The following is a 22,542-nucleotide window of genomic DNA, read 5'->3' as shown; positions in this document are numbered from 1 at the left end:
CTGAAACAAAAGTGAAGCTTGTTGCCTTTATTATTATTTTTAAAAAGAAAAACAAAGCTAGGAACAGAATTCTGCTTTCTTTAGTTTGACAATTATGCCTATGATCCCATCTATAACTCATAACGGGAAGCTGCATCTGCTTTTGTAGTAATTATCTTCCTCTATGGTTTTTCCTTTTATAAAGAAGGTAGAGGGGTGTGGGTGCTTTCTTCTCTCTCCTCCATTATATGCTTGCTTTGCATTTAGCTTGACACAATTTTAGATACTCTGACCCGGTTTGCATGATCATTGTTGCCAGCTGAGGATTGTTTAAGCCACAGTGAGCCCTAGTGCATACTGGCACGTGCCAGGTAGTTTTTCAATATTCAAAACTGCACCTGTGGCTTGTTGTGTTATCTGAACACGGGCAGCAAGGGTTGTTAAACAACCCTCACTTAATCCTAGAACAGACCATGAGTACTGCGAAGGTTGTTTAACACTTGCACAACCTCTGCTGCCTGTGTTCGGATGACACAACAAGCTGTGACTTGAATATTCAAATTGGCTGCCTGTATTAGCCATGATGGCCTAATTGTTCATGTGAACCAGCCCTCTGTGTGATAAACTATCATAAAAACACCATGGTGTTTTCTGTGCTCCCAGAACAAACACAGGAGGTAATCAGCATCCAATTAGCTTTTTTCTAGGCTTCATCTTTCTGTTTTTCGCCCCACCCCCAAATGTCTGTCTTTAAGCAGCAAAAAGCTTTATAATAAGTTGCCAAATACACTTTTTTGTAGTCTGGAATTAAGGTATTTATTGGATATTAAACAGCACATAGCAAGATTTGGAGCATAATTCAATGCATGAAGTTATTATGCTGACTTTGGCATCTTGATTTTCATCTTTTTCAGTGTGTCGCTTGCCTTTCTGAAAGGTTAACAGGAAAGTTGTTATAGTATGGGCATATAACCAGGGAAGTCATTTTCTGTTTATGTAAACATTTTACATGACATTACCTGCTAAAAGCACAAGCTGTATACGAATGAAGGTAGACATAAGAAGCTACATTGTTTTCTGTTACTATAGACATGGTGCCAAACTACGTAAGAACCAGAGCGCAGTAATAATAAATTTATTTCTTACCCGCCTCTCCATTTTGATCGAGGCGTGGAACAACAGTAGTAATGGGACTAGAGACCATATTTCAGTAAATAATTCCATTCTGAGATCTATTCTTAATATTACACTTAAGAAGAGCCCTGCTAGATCGAATCAAATGCTCATCTGTTAAAGCAAACTAATTCCTTCAATGGCTGACCAAATGCCTCTAGGAAGCCCACAAGCAAGTCTTAAAAGCAATAGCCCTTTCCCACTGTTGTTCCTCTGAACATTGTTTCCATGTAGCCATCACAGCTAATAGCCACTGAAAGACAAATTCATTGGCAAAACTAAGCTAGTAACCATCACTACCTCTTTTGACAACAAATTCCATACATTAATTATGGGTTGGATTCAGTCTAAGTTAGTTGGATTTAGGTCTCACCAAAAGTGCAACTAACTTAGTAGGGATTGAGCCTTACGTGTTGTGTGAAGTACCACTTTTAGTGTCCTGGGTCTTCTGCCAATCAATTTCATTGACCTTGTTCAAACAACACACTAAGCCAAGCTATCATGGTTAAGCATTTTGAGCAAACAGTGTATTCCTAATCGTAGTGGTTACGTTATCATGGTTTAGCCTTGCTTACTAACCACTTGCTACAAAAGTGTTAGTGGTACTAACCCTGGCTTAACATGTTGTCTGAACAGCAGAGCTCTGTTAAAAAAGCAGAGTTCTGCAGTAAGAGTGTCCAAAAATGCTGGTGCTGCTCCTACCAGTGTGCAAGATCTCCATGGTCAAGATCTGTCTAGCAGCACATGTCGCTGTAGCCAAGTGTCAGATCTCTTGCTTGCCCTCCCTGCCCACACCATGCACTTGGCGAAGCATCCTGAGAACAAAGAACTCACCCCTGCCCACCGTGCAAGCAGCTAACCGAAACGCCACACCTGTCCCACCCCTGCTCCATTCCCTGGGTGAGCTGCTCGGCCCTTTACACCTGTAATCCTGCGTAAATGCCACCTTATAGATGCCATTTGCATAAGGCGTCTTACAGAAAACAACAAGCCACCATTTCTACACTGTCATATTTTCAAACTTACAGTTCTATCCTTAGCATATTTACTTGGAAGCACGAAGTTCAGTTGGATATCTTCTAGTAAGCGATTTAAGCATAAAATACAAATACAGTATAAAAACAAACAGCAAGCAAAAATAAATCAATCCTATGAATTATTTTTTTTTCAAAAGCAAATCCTGGTGATTACTCCCAGGTAAATGTGCAACAGATTGGCATCCTTATCTCTGATGACTGGGGCTAGAAACTTCGAGCTGAGATGCATTCAAGTATTTTGAGAGGAGCCCACAGCTGGAAAAGAAGCAAATGTTTGTTGCCTGCATAAAAGGGAACTCATCAAGAGAAGTTTACCTTTGCAGTTAATGTCACTGTGTTATTGCTTCTATGATCTATCACCTGCATGAAGAGAGAGGTTAATGGGATTGATTAAGGGGAGGACTCTCAAAATTGTATACTACAGAATCAAACAATTGTTAATCTCCAAATACCTTGTTTGTTGAACTTGGATAAGTTCTTAGAGTCCTGTTTGCCTTGAATGAGGAAATTTTACCTTTATTATCCTCAGCAAGTATGTCTTCCATGAGCTTCTCCAATATTTGTCCATAGTTGTTATACTGATCTTCTGAGATTTTCATGCCAATTTCAAAGGGAACAGTAAACTAAGGAAAGTGATAGAACATGAAGATTAGATTCTATCTCCTCACTGTTTGTATTCTTGTGTTCATTTATTTTAAGAGTTCAGTGCTATTGGGAAATTAGAGCAGATAATTACCAACATATCAGATTATATTGAGTTGTCATTGAGACAGCTCCATCCAAAATACCAGCTATAGGATGAGATTTGGGGAAATGAGTAATGCACTGAAGCCTCAAGATAGTAGCCAATTTTAATCCTATATAGAATAGACCCATTGAAATGAATGAGCTGAGGAGCCTTATGACAAAGTTGAAAGAAGAAAGTGCAAAAGCTGGGTTGCAGTTAAACCTCAAAAAAACCAAGATTATGGCAACCAGCTTGATTGATAACTGGCAAATAGAGGGAGAAAACGTGGAGGCAGTGACAGACTTTGTATTTCTGGGCGCAAAGATTACTGCAGACGCTGACTGCAGCCAGGAAATCAGAAGACGTTTACTTCTTGGGAGGAGAGCAATGACAAATCTCGATAAAATAGTTAAGAGCAGAGACACCACACTGACAACAAAGGTCCGCATAGTTATTATTATTATTATTATTATTATTTATTATTATTATTTATTTATATAGCACCATCAATGTACATGGTGCTGTACAGAGTAAAACAGTAAATAGCAAGACTCTGCCGCATAGGCTTACAATCTAATAAAATCATAGTAAAACAATAAGGAGGGGAAGAGAATGCAAACAGGCACAGGGTAGGGTAAAGCAACGGTATTCCCCGTAGTAACCTATGGCTGCGAGAGCTGGACCATAAGGAAAGCTGAGCGAAGGAAGATAGATGCTTTTGAACTGTGGTGTTGGAGGAAAATTCTGAGAGTGCCTTGGACTGCAAGAAGATCAAACCAGTCCATACTCCAGGAAATAAAGCCAGACTGCTCACTTGAGGGAATGGTATTAAAGGCAAAACTGAAGTACTTTGGCCACATAATGAGAAGACAGGATACCCTGGAGAAGAGGCTGATGCTAGGGAAAGTGGAAGGCAAAAGGAAGAGGGGCCGACCAAGGGCAAGATGGATGGATGATATTCTGGAGGTGACAGACTTGACCTTGGGGGAGCTGGGGGTGGCAACGGCCGACAGAAAGCTCTGGCGTGGGCTGGTCCATGAAGTCACGAAGAGTCGGAAACAACTGAACGAATAAACAACAACAAATTCTATGTAGGATTAACACTGGATAGAACCCTCAGATTATTAAAGGGGAAAAATTACTTATCATCTGTGTGTTCATGCTTGATATTGTTTTAATATACTTATATATTCAGATACATAATTTACTTTTTCATACTGTATGTTTGCAACTGCAAGACCTCTACTCATGTAAAACTTTAAAAAGCTGGGTGAAGCACCAGTAACCATTGTAAATCAAATACAAACATAGCTGGATGACTTCTGTGATTAACGTTTACTACATTTTTCAACGAGGGTGCTCACTGACACCTCTGCTATTTGCAGATGCTATCAAAACACTAGCAGATTTGATACAGAAGATTACAAAGATAAAAGGTATCATGATTAATAAGCACCACGTTTTAAATTTGTTGATAATATGTCATATTGATCTTGCCTAACCCATGGGAAGTGATCCTAGTGTTGAAGAATTTGCTTGTGGCTTTTGATGAAAATGTCAGTCGAGAAATCAGTTATGCCAATTCTGAACTAATGTGTTGTAACACTCCCATAAAGAACAAAAACCTCTCCAGAAGTTTTCTAATCTATTGTTGAAGCCAAGCAGTTAAGTACCTGTGTATAATGGTTCGAAACAACTTTACCAATGCTGCAAAAGGATCTGCTAAACTTTCTTTGATTGAAGTGCCTTTGCCAAAGTTTACCAAAGTTTACCAATTACTTGTTAAAGAGCCTAACAGAAGAATTACACTCTTGTCACTCTGTAAATCTCTCCTGGTTATACTGAATGGCAGCTTTAAAGGTCATGATTCTCTCAACATTTTCTTTTCCAGATACTACCAATAATGGCCCTTTTGAATTACTTTCAGGAATGACAAAAATGCAAAGCAAGATTTTTTTTTAGCTCAAAATGATTATCCATGGTGGCTTAGCATGTCATCTCAACAAGTTCATTATCTCATTCTTTTTTTGGGAAAGACTCTCCTACCTGACCCATCTTGATAACCATACATTAACTGCTCCCTAGCTAGAATACACTTTTGGGCAATGACTATTGTAGATGAAAACACTTTCTAGCTTAAATTGTCTGTTGTTTATTTTAAGATACGCTATTTATACCTGAATGTCAGTGAGGGGGTGGGGAGAAGGAAATGAAATTCAGATTTGTATGATATTAACTGATTGTAAAGAGTTACCTTTATTCCTATTTCATTACTGCCTCCCTCAATCTCACTGCCATGGTCGTCCAAAAGTGCTTCTGCATCTCGGCGATGGACCTTCGTTGTAGGTTTCTGGGAGACTTTCCGTTGCTAGAAACAAATTAAATGTAAATTCTATAGGGCAAACACATTTAATAAAGTTCCAATGCAAGGTAGTAGTAATGAGGTTAATATTTACCTGTGTCTTTGGTTGTCCAGGACTTAAAAAACTGGAGCCAGCTATAGTGTTCTCTGTCCAGACCAAACAAACAAGGAGCATTCCTAATATCATGATTCTGACAAACATGGTTGTTTTAAAGATGCCTCAGGCAGAGACTGTAGCAATCTGCATCTGTAACATACATTAAAAATGCTGTGTTTATTTTTTTTAATTATTTGAAGTATTTTTATGCCATTCCTCAGCCAATAATAATAATTTTATTTCTTACCCACATTATTATTATTATTTATTTATTTATTTATTTATTTATTTAGCACCATCAATGTACATGGTGCTGTACAGAGTAAAACAGTAAATAGCAAGACCCTGCCGCATAGGCTTACATTCTAATAAAGTCATAGTAAAGCAATAAGGAGGGGGAGAGAATGCAAACAGGCACAGGGTAGGGTAAAACTAACAGTATAAAGTCAGAACAAAATCAAGTTTTAAAAGCTTAAGGAAAAAGAAAAGTTTTTAGCTGAGCTTTAAAAGCTGTGGTTGAACTTGTAGTTCTCAAATGTTCTGGAAGAGCGTTCCAGGCGTAAGGGGCAGCAGAAGAAAATGGACGAAGCCGAGCAAGGGAAGTAGAGACCCTTGGGCAGGCGAGAAACATGGCATCAGAGGAGCGAAGAGCACGAGCGGGGCTCCATATATCTCCATTTTGATCGAAGTGGAGAACAACAGTAAGTATAAAATACATAAAATGCTGATTGAAACATAGTATACATTGTTAAAACATACTGGCCACAGCTAGACCTAAGCTTTATCCTGGGATCATCCAGGGTTTGCCCCTGCCGGAGCACTGGATCCCCTGTGTGTCACCTAGATGAACAGGTTTGACCCCTGGACGATCCAGGGATACACCTTAGGTCTAGCTATGGCCACTAACAGCATATTAAAAGCATCCTAAAATTCCACTGGATAGGCCTGCTGGAAGAGATCAGTCTTTATATCTTGCTTAAATGCTAAAAGACTGTTAAGTTGACGAATCTCCTCCGGCAGGCCATTCCACCGTCTGGGAGCAGCAGAAGAGAAGGTCCTCTGGGTAATACCTGTCAGCCTAATTTTGGCTGCCAGAGTGCCTTACAGATAGATGATCAATTAAAGAAGACAGCCCTTATTTGCAGGCTTGCAATCTAAAAAGATGCAGCATATAAGGGGAAAAAGAATGGGGGAGGGGAGGGGAAAATTAATTCTTTTAGCAGGATTGGTGGAACCTCATCTCCCTCAGTACATCCTGCTGGAATGGCTCTTGGGGGTGACAAGTGAGGGAAGGAGGAGCCTTTGTGAGGGAAGCCTTTCAGCAGGACTGGTGGAATGGCCCTCCTCTCCATCTCTTTTCCCTCAGCTCAACCTGCTGGAATGGCTGCTGGTGGTGACAGTTGAGAGAAATAAATCCGTTGTTCTAAAATTGCTACCAAATACTGGAACCAGTCAGCCAATCAGATAAACCCCCAAAGCTTAAATTAATTCTTTGCTTTATAAACATTGGTGCATATAGCCATAATCCCAACATAAATGCATTCAGTATAAAACGTTTATTCTTTTGAGTGGAAAAACAAAGCTAAGGAATATGGAAGGAAGGTGAAGAAATAGAAATAGCAGCTGGAAAGGTTTCTTACCTAATACTTCCCGTATGAATCCCTGGATGGTGGTGAAAGCCTTTATATAACGATCAATAATATTTGCTTTCTGTATGTAACACCTGTCCATTCAAGTGGTATTAGTTATCCCTTGGAAACATATTCCAATGACGTAGAAAATAAAAGATGTTTGGTGCATTAGCTTAAAAAGTCTCATTCAGGGTTTTTGTTTATTCTTTTTAAAAACCTAGAGTTGCTTGCATTTTTCTAATAATGTTTGTATAGCAACCTTCATGGATGGAAAGTTACACATGGAAATGTAACGCAAATTAATTATTTGCTGTTGTACTTCTGATGTCATCCTTCCTAAATTTGCAGCACCGGCTGATGTTCTTTGAAAAAACAGTTATATTTTGTGAAAATATGCTAGAGGTCTTTCAAGACTTGCTGGGCCAGAGAATCTTAGCCTGGATCTTTCTCTTTCTTCCTGCTCCTTCATCCCCATTTTATACTGTAGAATAAAGAGGAAGAAAGAGAGGGGTGAACATGTACTAGAATTGAGGTAGGAGCAGTGAGGAAAAGAGACCGAGTCATCCTGATCCAGTGACAATCAACTTCATTAACATTTTATATAGTAGGCATATACCGTACCAGTTCACAGTGCACGTTCTTACCTATAGGATCCTAAATGGTATTGGACCAGGCTATTTTAAATACCATCTTCCATTCAACCCTGCTTGCCTTTCTTGGCCTACAACTTCAGTGAGCCCAGCCAGCATAACCAATAGTGAGTGATCATGGGAACTGAAGGGGGAAATATTGGGGGTGGGGTCACAAGTTGCTCATCCCTGCCTTAGTGGTACAGCTGGGTCAGACATATACCATGTGTCAAGTCATTATGCTCTCAAAAGATTATGATCCCATGGTAATGTTATATCGTTCTTGCACATTTATACCTCATAGAACACACACCGGCCCTGTTCAGAAGACACCTTAAACCACAGCTTAAACCAAACCTTACACCAAACATTATTCATCATGTTTAAAGCCATGGTTTAAGGTGTCTTCTGAACACAGCCAATGACACTTGTTGCGGTATTTCAGATAATGTGGAATAAAAAGTAGGAAATAACACTATGGCCTGGTTCAGACAACACGCTAAACCACAAAATGGTTAAACTACATGCATTCCCTTAACCATTTTGTGGTTAAGCAGCATGGTTTAGCGTATTGTCTGAACCAGGCCAATGAAAGTGGTGTATGGAATGTGTGATGTGCCCTAACAGATCAATGCATTTCAATACTGCTATAAAGCAGTCTTGTAGATCTAGTCCTGGTTGCGACACAAGACAGGCCTTTTTCTATTGTGTCACCCAACTCCCTCCCTAGTGAGATTCAATTGGCTCCCACCTTTTCAAGTCCTAGGCACGTTGTAAAGACTTTTTTTGCCTAGCTATTAGGTTGTGGGATATTTTAAGGCTCTCCTTGCTGATTATGCTGTTGTGCTTTATTCTGTTCTTTTAAAACTGTATTTTAATTGGCTTTTAAAATTGCATTTCCCCTGTTTTTATGTTAGCCATGGGGAGTGAGGTGGGCTATTTAGGGTTGAAAAGCAGCATATACTTTTATAAATTAATAAACCTAAAACAAAGTCTAGAACATTCAGCATATAAAGAACTTTAGACAAATTTTGTGTTTAGCTTGAGTGTACCTTTCTTGCCTATACACTAACCAAGGAAACTACATAAATATTTCCCTTTAATTTTTTTCTGTGTATGATATGGTTAAACTGGTCCAGGCTTTAGGAACTTTTGGCTGTTGTTCTTCTAGATGCTTGCAATAGTTTGTGTGTACTCCTAAGATTACTTGATGGAAGTAATGGAAGTAAAAAAATGTTTGGAATTGGATTGCAAGTCTTGCTATCAATAGAAGGTGAAAACTCATTTTTTATGGTGCTGAATGTTCTAGAAAAGAACAAACACTCAAACATACAAGGAGTGCTGAGGAAATATGTCAGGCTTCCATGAGTTTCTCTGATGTTTTCCAAGCAGTTTATAATGAGGGTACAATCACAGCAGTAGCAAAAAGAAAAGTCCTCTTACCAGCAATAAGTACCTTTTCCAGCAAGGGAGATTTCACCTTCTCATAAAACACAGACATATGGCTAGGTAGCTGAGGACGGAAACTGTGGTGAAAAAAAGGTAACCTGTAAATCTAACCTTTTGTGATGGTTGTGCTGTTAAACATAGAACTCACTTTGGGCTGGGTTGCAGGGAATAACACTTATCAGCTGAAAGCATCCTCCTTTGCCATGGTGCATATATAATGCTTTGATTTAGAAGTGTTCTAGGAAACACAGGCCACAAGGCAAGGCCCATTACTGTGTTGTTTCGTGGCAACCTTGTGGGGACTACGTAATCTCTACATTTTTAAAATTGGCATTAATCCTCTGGACCTTAGGTCAAGTTCCCTACAAAATTTTCTGTAGTTTCTTCGGTAGGATACATTGGAATGGAACAGCCCTATACCTGAATTTTGTACTCAGTATATATACCTCCAAGCCAAAGTAAATGTCAGTCCAACACAAGTCAACTTGTTATTTGAGCCAACGAGCCAGGTTTTGCAAAGAAAAACAATTTTTTTTTTTTTTGCATAGCCCAACCAGATGGCAGCACACTCCACTGAAGGAAGCATGCCGCAGTTGCAAGCATGTGAATTTGAAAAGTGTTCCTCTCATGCCTCTGGGCTATCTGATTGGCATACATGTCAGAATTGTAAGAATATTGAGAAACAATGCCCTGATCTTGCAAATGAGATAGTGTGCCTGATGAGAGGGACTTTAGAACAGAAATTAAGAGTTTATCTTTCAGAAAATATTTACAAAACAGTAAGTTTGATTGTATAGTTATATACATTTTGTTGTATCTAATATTAGCCTAAGTCCTATTCATTTAAAAGAATCCAGGACTAACATTAAAAAGGATACTATTGCAAGGATGCTATTTTCCTGGATAATTTATCCCCACTGAGAAAACACTGATACCTACCTTGTGAAGTATGTTAATTTTGCTTTGACCAGCTTTGTGTACACATGTTTTCTTTACTGCTGCCAGATAAAGGATTGGATCCAATTTCCTCATTGCACACGCAGAGCAGTTACTACTGGACTTCCACATCTTCTTACCCCTATCCAAATTACCTCCAGAGGGCCCCTCAACCTTTCAGAGCAGATTTGGAGAACACTGGGGAGAGGCTGCAGGGAAGAAGATGCAAAGGCCTCGTTCTGTCCATGGTATCCATTCAATGAGGAAGTTGAATCCAACCAGAAGTAAATAACATTTCTCCATGAAAAAACACGCAGCTGTCATTGTTCTTAAAAGACTTTATTCTGAAATGTCCATTCGCTGACTCTCCCAACTGTTTAACAAGGTATGAAAATATTGCAATAAGGTACTGTGAATGTTGCTTCTGGTAGAAAAGGAGGTGTGGCTGACGTTCTGCCCTAGCAATTATACTCCCATTTGTGCATTTTTGCTTGATAGGTGAGTAGAGAAAATTTTGTTGTATAGATGCACTGTATATTGGCAGTGATCTGACTGTAAATTTCCAAGGGAGTTCATAGCTGAGGTGAGATTTAAACTAGGCTCACCTCAAGTATGTAGCTGCTATGATACAGTAGCTCTCGGGTTCAGAATTATTAGCATCCCATATTGCTGATTGTGGTTCCTCACACTGCAAATGGTTTAAAAGGGGATATCTCATTATTATTTTTTACATGTAAATTGAAAGGAACTATCCTAGCTTGAAAACCTGATAACAATTCTAAGAAATGGCACCTGTCCTCAAATTTGGCTCCTAACCTACACTGCAGTAGTGCTTACAACTTTCTCTTTACCCTCCCACTGCTTACTACTGCCCTTCACACTCGCCTAGCCAAAAGGACGTCTTTTGTTCTTACTGCTTCAGTGATACAAGTTTCTCAATATTAAAGTGCCACTACTGATTTTAGATTCAGGTGAAATAATTCTATGAGGCAAAGGAAAAGAAATTAATAGGGATTACAAAAGAACCATTGCAAAGAGCATCCTTCTTTCCAAACAATTCAGACAACTGGATTTTATTCCATTTTCTTTTAAACCAAATGAGGTACACAAAAGTGGCTTTAGGTTTATTAGGTCTGCAGTGTTTTGGAGGTCAAATTTATAAATATTTTCAACCATACATGAAGGCAAACTGTAAGACAAGGGTAACTTTGCATTTCTGATTCTTCTTTGCATTTCTGAGTTCATTGAAGGCGTATCAAAGTTCTCCAGTAAAATTAAGAAAGTGAACTGATACTTTAAAGAAAAAATTGCACTGCAAGAAACAATGCATTGAACAATACCTTTTCATTACAGTTTGCCTTGAATTTGAATGCTATGATAGTTTTACCAAAAAGCAGTTTCAGAATGTTCAGCAGAAATTATACTTTTTGCTCGTTCCAGATTCATTAAATCTGATTTAATAAGAAAAGTTGTAAAAATCATGTCTATGTCTTTGCATTGAAGATTCTGGATTGCTGTTAATCCATTTGTCACTGTTCATTCTGCTGCCCTTCTGCAATTGCAGATACTGCTCCTTGGCCCTTGTTAACATCGCTGATGCAGGCCCACTGTCCGTCTACAGATTCTTTCCATAAAGTTACCTGGAAAAGGACCAGAATGCAAGTGTTTAGTTCTTCCTGCCTTTTAGAATCCTCTGTACATAGCAACATGGATTTTGTCCTGAAAAAAGTTCCTTGACAACAGTTTTGGATGCTATAGCTACCAGCCACTCTGTATCTCAAGGGTAGGCAAGGTAGTGCCCTCCATATGATTTGGACTACAACTCCCATAAACACTAGCCAGCATGGCCATTGATCAGGGATTGTGGAAGTTGTAGTTCAAACAGGGGTAGGGCTGCCTATCCCTGTTATGTCAAAAGCAGCTGCTCTTAAATAAACCAGTAATTCTATTTCAGAGTTAAAAACTTTACCAAAGCACTACCACCCCATACAGCTCAATTCAATTCAAAAGAGACATGCTGATGTTTACATTCATAGCCTTTTGCTTTCAATTTATAAGATAAACTGACACTGCACAGGACACTACAACTAATCCAACATGCTCAGTAAAAGGTATGTTTTGAAGTTTAATCTCAAACTGACAGATTAGTTCCTATATTCCATGCAGTACTAACTCAAGACTAGAGAAACTTGTATCCCTTTGGGAGAAGGAGAAAATAAAAGTAGTGTACTAGATAATGATGAACAGTAAACTAACAGAATGGTAAAAAGTATTTGGGGACAGCTTGATGCATGATAAAGGATTATAACATTTATGAAAGGTACGGAAACAGTAGATAGAAAAAAAAATAGTCTCTCTCTCTCATAATGCAAGAACCGATGAAGATTTAAGCCTGGTTCAAACTTAACAATCTCAGTGTATTATGCCATATTTTATTAAACCAACAACAGATATTGTGCATGTGCCCACACCATAATGCAGGGTTTCCATGGATTGTTAAATCAGTTTCCTGTAACATTTGGACCAGGTATCTGGTATAATCTCCCACTAGAAACCACGATCAGATTCTGAAGTTGGTTTAGCTGAAAAATGGAACTACAAGCAAAAGAATTAAATTGGCACCTGCAAATGGCCATCTGTTTGATAATGGTAAGAATTAAGCTGCTTTAACACTCACTTTATTGTCTCCTCCAGACACTGCAAGAATATTTGCAGTGATAGACCAGCTTACATGCCAGACTACATCATTGAATTTGTGTAGCAATTTTGGTGACCATGAGTTTCCAGAGGCATCATCACACATCCAGATATAAACTCTGCCATCCTAGGGAAAAGCAAACAAAATTGTAATGACAAGGGCAAGCTCACATTTAGCATCATATGTGGCAAGAAGAACATCATATATTCTTATCAATGAAATCCTGCCATCCCAGCCACTGACAAAACATATCCAATACATGTGGAGCCAATTCAAAGCATCATTTAAAGCCTATAATTAATGCTATTGGTCTTAGCAGGATTGTATTGCTTCAGATTGTGGCTCAGTTCAGACAACACGTTTCTCAATGGTGATTTTTGAACACAGTGGGGTTTTTACACCGCCATTGAGAAATTTGTTGTCTGGCGGGAAAACTCCACCCAACAGTGGAGTTATTTTGGGAAAACATTCCACGCAGAATATCCACACTGTGCAGAGGAGAGTTCCTGCACAACTGTTTTGTTGCATGTTCTGTGGAGGGCTCCATGGAGTTTTCCGTTGAGTTGACATTTCCCCCCGGCTACAGAGTTCCCTGGCAAGAGCAGTGAAAGGAGTGAGTGCCATTCTAGGAGAGCCACTGGGAATGGTTTTTTTTTGCAGCAATGGCTGATAGTTGTGGAATGTGCATAGCATGTGCCATGGGAAATCATGGGTTAATTGTTACATGCAGACAGCCCTCCCACTACTTCCCGGCTTATTAATAGTATATTTATTTTAAAGGTGTAAAGTTGTTCCAGTTGCAAGGGAAATGGGCAAATATATTTTTATCCAATCATTTTCAGACTACTAACCTCCATGGCGACATGGGATTTACACAAGTTTGCAAAGAAATGTGCTTTAGCAGAGAGTGCCAGTCACAGGATATCTGACCTTCATATTTTTGGCTATATTGGCTAATGTTACCGCAAAAATAGTTGTATCAATTCCCATTTGATTTCTACCTGTGAGCAGCTGGCAATAGTACTTGTTGGCAAACCTATGGAAGGAGCCCAGGCTACATCTCTGACCCAATCACTGTGAGCTTCTAGTTTCTGTTCTTCTTTCCACTGGCCATCTTCTTCTCTGGCAGGATTGAGAGGAGAGATGCAAATTCAGAGAAAGCAGCAAAAAACAAAATATCTTATCAGCATTTCTCACATTAATAAATTAATTCTGTTTCTATACCGTCCAATAGGCAAAGCTCTCTTGGCAGTTTACAAGGATTAAAACCTTTAAAATACAAAATAATAACATAATATAAAACTATTTACATACAAAAATATGAAACAATTTTACACAAGAATAAAAATCCCAGGATGCATTAAAATCTTTATATGTTACGAATGCCTGGAGTAGAGGAAAATCTTAACTTAGTGCTGATAAGACAGTATTGGTACCAGATGGACCTGGTTTATCCTGGTTGTGCTTTTTATATTGTATTTTGTATTTGTATTTTTAACTTGTTGGTTGTTTTATGATGATTTTAATTTTTGTGAACCGCCCAGAGAGCTTCGGCTATTGGGCGGTATAAAAATGTAATAAATAAATAAATAAATAAAAATGGACCTCTCAGAGGAGAGTGTTCCATAATCAAGGGGCCAAAACTGAGAAGACCCTCTCCCTTGTTGCCCTTCTCTGGACCTCCCTCGAAGGGTGTCAGATGATGATTGTAGCATATGGGTAGGATCATATTGCGGTCCAGAGACATTTTTCACTTTATATTTCAAAGCCAATACTTTGGGCTTGGAAACGTATAGCCATCCAGTTCAAACAGGGCAGAATCGGCTTGCTTCCACAATGAAATTCACTGAATTGTGATCATGCAAATTGTATTTTTTATAAAATGAGTACATGCTCAGGGCACAGTTAGGACTGCAATCTAGCCACTCAAACTATTTTCTTTCTAATTTAACAGTTTCCCACACCTTACCCTCAACGCCCAGCTATATTTGAAACTGCTTGTGAATGGCAAGGTAGTTTTTATAAGCCCTGATTCACAAGCATAACTTCCTTGGCTTGGATCTTGGGGGATAATTTTATTTCAGTCAGTCAAAGTTAGGCTGACAACTGTTACCCAGAGGACCTTCTCTTCTGCTGCTCCCAGACTATGGAATGGTCTGCCAGAGGTGACTCATCAACTTAACAGTTTATTAGCATTCAAGAAAGCTATAAAGACTGATCTCTTCCAGCAGGCCTATCCAGTGGAATTTTAGGATGTTTTAACAATGTATATTATGTTTTAATTCAGTTTTATGTATTTTATATTTACTGTTGTTCCCCACCTCAATCAAAATGGAGAGGCGGGTAAGAAATACATATTCATATTATTATTATTATTATTATTATTATTATTATTATTATTATTATTATTATTATCATCTCACCCTAGCACAACAAAGGAATGCAGAATGGATGTGTAATAGTTAAGGAGTGTGTGTGGGGAAATAAAAGTGCTATTGGAGAGAAAACAGCAAGGCTTTTAAGCAATTTAATACTTAGAGTGGGCAGGGGAAGGTTGAAGAGAGATAGCCAAAGGAAGGTCTTTCTCTGTTTTAGAGAAAGCTGTTAGAGAAATCTCTCAGGATAACTTACTTCCAAATCTTGATAAGGTTATCACAGCCACCTGATGCAAATCGTTTGATGTAGTTTGGCTTTTGGCTTGATGGCTGGTCTATAAGGCTCCCTGGTACAACAGCAGGGGCCCAGCTAACAGCATTGCAGCCAATCTAGGCAAGATAACAGATATAAGCAGTTTCTTATTTACAACCAAAACAGACACCCAAATGTCATGCCTGAATACCTATTAACAGAATATAGTGATCCTTAACTGAAGTAACATACTAAGTATGTTCTGAACAGAACGTCCTGGATGGTATCATGCCAATATAACAGTACACTCGCTCACTCTATTTTTGATATGCAGTGGCGAGTGCTACTGCTTAGGTAGCCAAAATGGTACCTTCCACGCACAAGAGAGAGGCATCAACAGGCTCAAGGAAAACCCAAGGTTTGCATAAGTGCAAAAAGGCTTTAGAAAAAGGAAAGGGGGGAAAATCCAAAACAGCCCTGTGTGTGCTAAGCGGCCATGTAATGCAGACTGACTAAAAAACTAAAAACGGGACGTAGGGACAGGGAATAGAATGGAGTAGCCTGAAAAGGAGCACTCCGCTGCAACATTTTGTTGCAGGTTTTGGGTAACATATATTATGGATAAGTGAGATAGCAGGGAAAGAATGTTACTACTAAGGTTAGTAAGAAGATCTTCAACCCTTGAATACCTGCCCTGGTTTTTCAAAAACGATTAGGCTGCCTCAATCATACTGAGATCATACTTTTGCAGCTAGCTACTGAACCTTTAAAATGAGAAGAGAGTGAGAACATATATAGTTGCTGCAGCACTGCTCTTTCTCTGGCTATAACAGCAATGCAGGGGTTGCCAGGGCTCTACCTATCTTCCTGCTTTAAAGGGTATGATGCAGATACTTTGACTTGCTCCACTTTGCAACAAGATTTGCTCCTTCCCTCCTCTGGTCTGCAGCCCGCAGTGCCAAAAATCAGGCCAGGAGGTTACCCAATTCTCTAGAGCAGATCTGAGGACATGGAGGGCTACCCCCCTCCCCTCGGTTCCTCTGACAGAATCAGTTCTGTCAGTGGAATGGCACCATTGGATCCAACTCAAGTATATTATCTTCTACTTTATAAAGTGTATTATGTTAAATAGAAGCATTTGTGAAATAAGAGAAATGGGGGTTCTAGGTGAACCATACTAAAATAATAATCCCATTTTATTGCCTTATGCTGCCAGGACATCTAGATCAATTCTGTCTGTTCTTACTAGCAACAGTTTCTCACAGAATCAGGCAGAGTCTTTCTGAGCCCTGTTACCAGAGTCCCCTTAAACTGGAGATACCAGGGACTGAACTGTGGACTTTTACATGGAATACATGCGTTTGAGGGCTGTGGTGTGAGCCCTCCTACTTCAAGACATACTAGTTGCCATATTTCATTCTTGGAAAACTTATGTTCTATCACTATATCATGATTCCATAGTTGCTTTGTGTCTTAACTTCCAATTCAATACTTCAGGGCAGCAAAACTACGATATACAACAAAATTACTATATACTCACTGTGTGTGCATTACTGATTTTTTTCACTTCCCACTGTCCATCTCCAGTGTAGTTCAACAGAGAGATGGCCCCGTCAGAACTGCCGCATGCCAGGATCAATCCATAGTCCTGTGGTGCCCAACATACAGAATTCACTGCCAGGAAACACAGAAGTTGACTGGATTATTGTATAAGTCAGTCACAAAATTAAGGGTAAAACACATGCACCCTGGCATTAGAGATATGTTAGAAGTAGCCTATGGGTCTCATGTAGGATAGAGGTCATGCTATGCAGATAGCCTTTTTTTTTCTTTAAGAGATAAATCCAGCTATTAAATATTCAGAATTTAAGGTGGTACTGATGAAGACTTCTCTGCAATGGCACATATGCCTTTAAGCTGTCACTACATCCAAGCTGAGTAAACTATGGTTTGCTCAGTTTCAATGTAAGAAACCTATGGTTTGTTGCTAACCAAGAAGGGAGGCAAACTAAGCACATGAGGGGAGTGGAAAGAAGGAAGCCTACCAACACAAACCATGCTCCCAGTTTTCCAAACCATAATCTGATTTGGGACATTACATCTGAAATGACCCTATATGCCACAAGGTTTAGTGTTACAGAAACACATGACTTTTAGCAGGTCTAAACATCTGTGAATTAGGAGTTTAAACAAGGGTTAGAATTCGTGCTGCCTTCTGTGCATGTATGTCACCACTCCAGAGCAGCTTCTAGACCAATATTTATTGCAAAGCAAGCGACTGAAGTCAGAAGCAAAATCCATGTATGTACAGAAGCACTTTAGGCATATGTTTCTTTGATTCCTAGGTAAGTCTTCCTACATCATTCATGCAGTTCAAACTTCAACATAGTACTACACACAGAAGTCCTAAAGGTTCAGTGATACAATAGAAAGCCAGTATGCTTCATCAAGGAAACAGACCAAATATCTGTGACAATCACTACTGCATAAAGTCTCTAGTCATTAATGTATATAATTTACAACTGAAGCTGCAGAGAATTATTATGCTTCTCTGTCTAACTAGCTAGTAATGGAACATCTATACCTGATGAATCATGTCCTGTGTATTCAAATGTCTTCTCCCAGGTACCATTCTCTTCCTTCCAGATAATAACCTTCCTATCATAGGAACAGGAAGCCAGGATATTTCCATACATGGGATGAGCCCAAGCAACCTGCCACACAGGGCCTTCATGTCTACAAAAAAACCCAGCATGAGTTGAAAGAAGGAAGGTATTAGTGTGCCAGGACACGAACCCATGGTTGACCTACTCAGGGTTTGAACAAACCATAGTTTGTTTTCTCAGACCCTGGGTTGTTTATTTTCCTCCTGTTTCACCAGTTCCCTCCTTGTATCCCAAATGCCTTTGTGGCACTGCAGTACTGGCATGTAAAGAGACTGGGGTTTGTTCCCCCCACTCTTGCCTGCTGCCTCTGCAGCCTGATGAAACAATCCATTAACAACCCACAATTGTGGGTTCGCATGTAATAATCACCACCCATCATTTAAACAAACCACTGTTTGCAACCCAACTACAAACTTTATGGGTTGTTCATAGATAGCAAAGTTCCAGTTTTGCACATAACAACCCGTGATTTAATAAACCATGGCTAATTAAATCATGGTTTGTTGTTATGTGCAAACCAGGTCACATTGTTTAAAGAAGACAAAGCATGGGAAATAGGGCCACATAAAATCTTAGAAAAGCCAGAAAAAAATCATTAACAGACTCCTCTTCTAAAATCCCTTTCATCTATTTCAGTTTCCTAGTTCCTCAACCAAGAGTGATACTCATACCCATTCCTTTTTTTTTTTACTGTTGTTCCTCACTGTCCCATCTTTCACCCTTTCATCTGCCCAATTACTACCACAGTAAGACTGAATGAAGAAATTTCCCTCCTCTGCCCTATAAATAGAAGATTAAAAAAATTACAGAACATATCAGTAATTTTAAAATTATCTTAGGCTGCAATTCCACACCCACTTATCCATGAGTAAGCCCCATTGAACACAACAGGAGTTACTTCAGAGTAGACAAGCATAGGATTGCACTACAAGTCTTCTTAGAAAGCATATAATCTCTTCTGAGGGGATAAGACTTAGATAAGCAGTTTAGGAGGAAGATGCTTTCAAGAAAATTAAACGTCTTGCATGCAAAAAAGCACATAAATTTTAACCACAGTGCCCAAGAAACCAGTAATTGTGACTATAACCAAAGCTTAAAAATAAGGAACGCACCAAATGATTATTTTGTCTTTAAATCTACTCACCCTCTTAAGTCAGCTATGAGAATTTGCCCTCCATTCCGTACATCAAATATTTTCACTGATCTGTCAGAGGAGCAAGTTGCCAAACGTGTGCCATAATAATCCATCTGAGCATCATGCTGGGAAGTAATAAAAAAGTTTTCATGATCACTCAGATTTCAGTAATACAAAGAATTTTAAAATATTAAGCCCCACTCCAATACATTAATATATATAACATTGTGAATCACAGTGCAGTAGGATGAAATAGTGTGATCTTCTAATGGGATAAGACTTAGATAAACTAGGCATTTTACTGAGAAAGAAGCTATAGGCAACACTAAACCAAAATGGCAGCTAGCATTGTAGATGCTACCCACAAAGCAGAAGATAATGCTGACAGTCAATCAACAAGCAAGACGGAAGAAACTGCCTTATTGCCTCAGCTCCCAGTGGAAATGGATAAAATTTATGGGAGGAGGGTAAAATACTTTAAAATTATCTGGAAGGCCAAATGCTTTTAGAATTTCTCTTTTAGAATTTCCCTCAGTATTATTCAGCATCTCCTATACCTATACATTTCTCCAAATAATGATTGCTGCTCATTCCCACAGCTGCCAGAAAACACAACAGGCAACAAGTATCATATTACTCTCATCCATATATACAAACATGCTCCTTTACATGAAAATTTCATTAAAAATTCATTCTTAAACAAGTCTATTTAGGGTGCAATCCTGTCAGGATGCATCCTATACAGAGTGGGAGGAGCACAAAAGTTATTTTTGCCTCAGTGCTCCTCCCACTTTGCATTTTTGCTTGACTCCCTTTTTGCCCATCTAGCTGAGGCTGTGCAAAGTGGGAGGGAAAGAGGCTGGGGAGGCCAAAGGATTCTACTTTCTAGTCCCCTCCCCACTCACAGAACCACAGCCTTTGCAAGCACAGAGAGGCAGCTGGCGCAGTTGTCTCTGTTGCAAGGGGGAGGGGAGCTCGGACACCGGGGTCCAAGGTCGGAGTGTTGTATCTGACCTCAGATCCAGAAATCTCTGACCTTGATTCCAGGAAACTGAAAGGGAATCTACATGGGACCTTACTCTGAGCATGCTCATTGACTAAGTATCCCTTTCTGATTTGAACCATGCCATTCCCAAAGGAAATATTTATTTATTTATTTATTTATCGTACTTATACCCCGCTCCTCAGCCAAATAAGGCTCTCAGAGCGGCTTACACTTAGGAAAAAAGACAGTCCCTGCCCTCAGGCTTACAATCTAATAAAGACATGACACACAAGGAAAAGGAGTCAAGGAGGGAGGGAGGGAGGAGAGAGGAAATAGCAACCCCTAACCCTACTGCTGCTCCCTCTATCACCTCACAACTGAAAGGAGTTACCAGCAAATATCTATTCCCTTTAAGTTTGAAGAGTGAGATGAGTGTCCCATCCTTTGCTTCACACTTTTAAAACAAAATTCAGCATACTTATTTCTGGGTGCGAAAATATTATATAAATAGCAAATACTTACTATCATATCCTCATGGGAAGTGTCCACTGTATTAATTACAGACACCTAATGGGAAAATACATAGTTATAAATAGTAAAACCACTAATAAATGTTGACCCTATATTTAAAAACAAGTACTAAAACTGTTTGATTCACATTTTCATTCAAAGATTGACTGCATTGGGCGTGCATACATAAGGCTGAATCTCATTTAACCCTCAAATAACTTTGTAGCATCCCCATATGGGCTTTTCCTTCTTGCCCTCAACTAACCTGTTGGAACTCACTAACATTGTAGGTTAAGGGTGACACAGTGGGTGGGTTCACACATCACTCTAACCCATAGTGGGTGGCAAGCTACGCTGGGTTGATGGTTATGCAAACAACCTGCTATGCAAGGGTGACCATATGAAAAGGAGGACAGGGCTCCTGTATCTTTAACAGTTGTATTGAAAAGGGAATTTCAGCAGGTGTCATTTGTATATATGGAGAACCTGGTGAAATTTCCTCTTCATCACAGCAATTAAAGCTGCAGGAGCTACACTAGTAACCAGATTGAAAAGAGGGCAGGACACCTGCAGCTTTAACTATTGTGATGAAGAGGAAATTTCACCAGGTTCTCTATATACACAAACGATACCTGTTGAAATTCCCTTTTCTATGCAACTGTTAAAGATACAGGAGCCCTGTCTTCCTTTTCATATGGTCACCCTAAACAAGTCCCTATCCCTGTTGGTGGATATGTAGGTGCGGCCAGGTTGGAAGAAGGGGTGAGGGTGGGGGATCGAGGTCCTTCGCAGGCCTGCAAGCCCCCGGGGAAGGGCGTGTGAGAATACCTGGTTGCCGGGGCAACCCCCTCAGGAATCAGGCAAACGGTCCCCTCCACACCCCACGCCCTTGTCGCCAAAAGGCACCCACGGGGCAACCCGGTTCTGGAACTAGAAGGCCAGCCCGAATGACCCTTAGCGAGAAATGGGACGGAGTAGGAGCCACGGCCCCCGCGCTCTCACCATGGTGGTAACGGAGGGATTTCGGCGGGATCGACCCCTGCTGCACTCACTGCTCTCCCGGCCGCTCTCAGACGTGGCAAATCGCCGCCGAGCTCTGCGTACTGCGACGAAACCCACCCGGTCGGAAAAAAAGGTCTTCCTGCCAGGCGCACAAAGGTTCCGCCTGCTGCTGATTGCAGAAGTAGGCGGCGGTCGCGGGCCCTGAAGCCCAGGCTGTCGGTTCCCTGCTTCTCTTCCGTCGCCTTTCTCTCTACCCGGCCTGTGTCCCCGCTGTCAGTCTCAAGCGACCGGGCTCTGTCTTTTGCTCACCCGCGAGCAATGCGGCCATGTCGGATTTCGGGAACCTCTGAATTCAGATCCCACCTCAGGTTATTCTCGCTCAGCCTCGGTTCCTATTTTGTGTCATTAAAAAAAGCGTGTTTACCGAGTTCTTATTCCAGCCTTCCTTCATCAGGGTGTCGATGCGCATAGGATTTCGTAGTATCTGTGAGACAGGCAAGGTTGAGACGGTGACTCTCCCTGTGCCCAAAGTCTGAAAGCTAAACTGAACTCCTATCCCTGACAACAGTGACCTACCTCACAGGGCAATTAAGAGGCTCAGCAAGTGTCAAAAATAACAGCTATGTTATGCATTCATAGGCAAGAGTGCTGTAGTTAATACTATGCATACCCTGTTCAGTTTTAATTTCTATTAATACATTAGCAATATTAAATACTGACACTGATCCAGTAATCACAAAATGGTTCCCTGTACCACCACTACCGATTTTTGCTGCTGCTGTTCCTTCCCTATAACCTGACAGTACTGGTGTACCGTCTTTACTTAAAACCTACAAAGATCAAGGTCCCCCTTAACTCCCTTGGTGAGCAAAGGCAATGTGCTTCTACAAGCCAGCCA

General features: G+C 40.0%; 3 protein-coding genes across 4 annotated transcripts in view; 1 reads left to right on the top strand and 2 right to left on the bottom strand.

The window, feature by feature from the left end:
• Positions 1-836: 836 nt before the first annotated feature.
• Positions 837-5,505, bottom strand: GHRL (ghrelin and obestatin prepropeptide). Of its 2 annotated transcripts, XM_063123404.1 has the most exons (4): positions 5,373-5,505; positions 5,171-5,284; positions 2,704-2,812; positions 837-909 (listed from the first exon to the last, which is right to left on the bottom strand). In XM_063123404.1, exons 1-4 carry the CDS (start codon positions 5,478-5,480, stop codon positions 890-892), a joined length of 351 nt encoding a protein of 116 aa, XP_062979474.1. In that variant the 5' UTR covers positions 5,481-5,505; the 3' UTR covers positions 837-889. The 2 variants fall into 2 exon arrangements, with proteins under 2 accessions (XP_062979474.1, XP_062979473.1); XM_063123403.1 differs by lacking the exon at positions 837-909 and having other exon boundaries at positions 2,559-2,812.
• A 5,579-nt stretch (positions 5,506-11,084) lies between these two features.
• Positions 11,085-21,763, bottom strand: SEC13 (SEC13 homolog, nuclear pore and COPII coat complex component). Its single transcript, XM_063121426.1, has 9 exons — positions 21,645-21,763; positions 20,655-20,699; positions 19,157-19,272; positions 17,931-18,082; positions 16,887-17,020; positions 15,350-15,483; positions 13,720-13,840; positions 12,698-12,844; positions 11,085-11,660 (listed from the first exon to the last, which is right to left on the bottom strand). Exons 1-9 carry the CDS (start codon positions 21,645-21,647, stop codon positions 11,550-11,552), a joined length of 963 nt encoding a protein of 320 aa, XP_062977496.1. The 5' UTR covers positions 21,648-21,763; the 3' UTR covers positions 11,085-11,549.
• Positions 21,764-21,919: 156 nt separating this feature from the next.
• The window catches only part of LOC134395276 (cullin-associated NEDD8-dissociated protein 1-like), a 35,050-nt gene continuing 34,427 nt past the window's right edge, over positions 21,920-22,542 (top strand). Inside the window, exon 1 of the mRNA XM_063121423.1 lies at positions 21,920-22,012. The gene's annotated coding sequence lies outside the window, so the exon portion shown is untranslated. The remainder of the gene's footprint in view (positions 22,013-22,542) is intronic.

The sequence above is a fragment of the Elgaria multicarinata genome, chromosome 3 (assembly GCF_023053635.1).
Source record: "Elgaria multicarinata webbii isolate HBS135686 ecotype San Diego chromosome 3, rElgMul1.1.pri, whole genome shotgun sequence".
Taxonomy (NCBI): Eukaryota; Metazoa; Chordata; class Lepidosauria; order Squamata; family Anguidae; genus Elgaria; species Elgaria multicarinata.
Note: the sequence above shows the minus strand (reverse complement) of the source record. Positions and strands in the feature narration are given on the sequence as shown.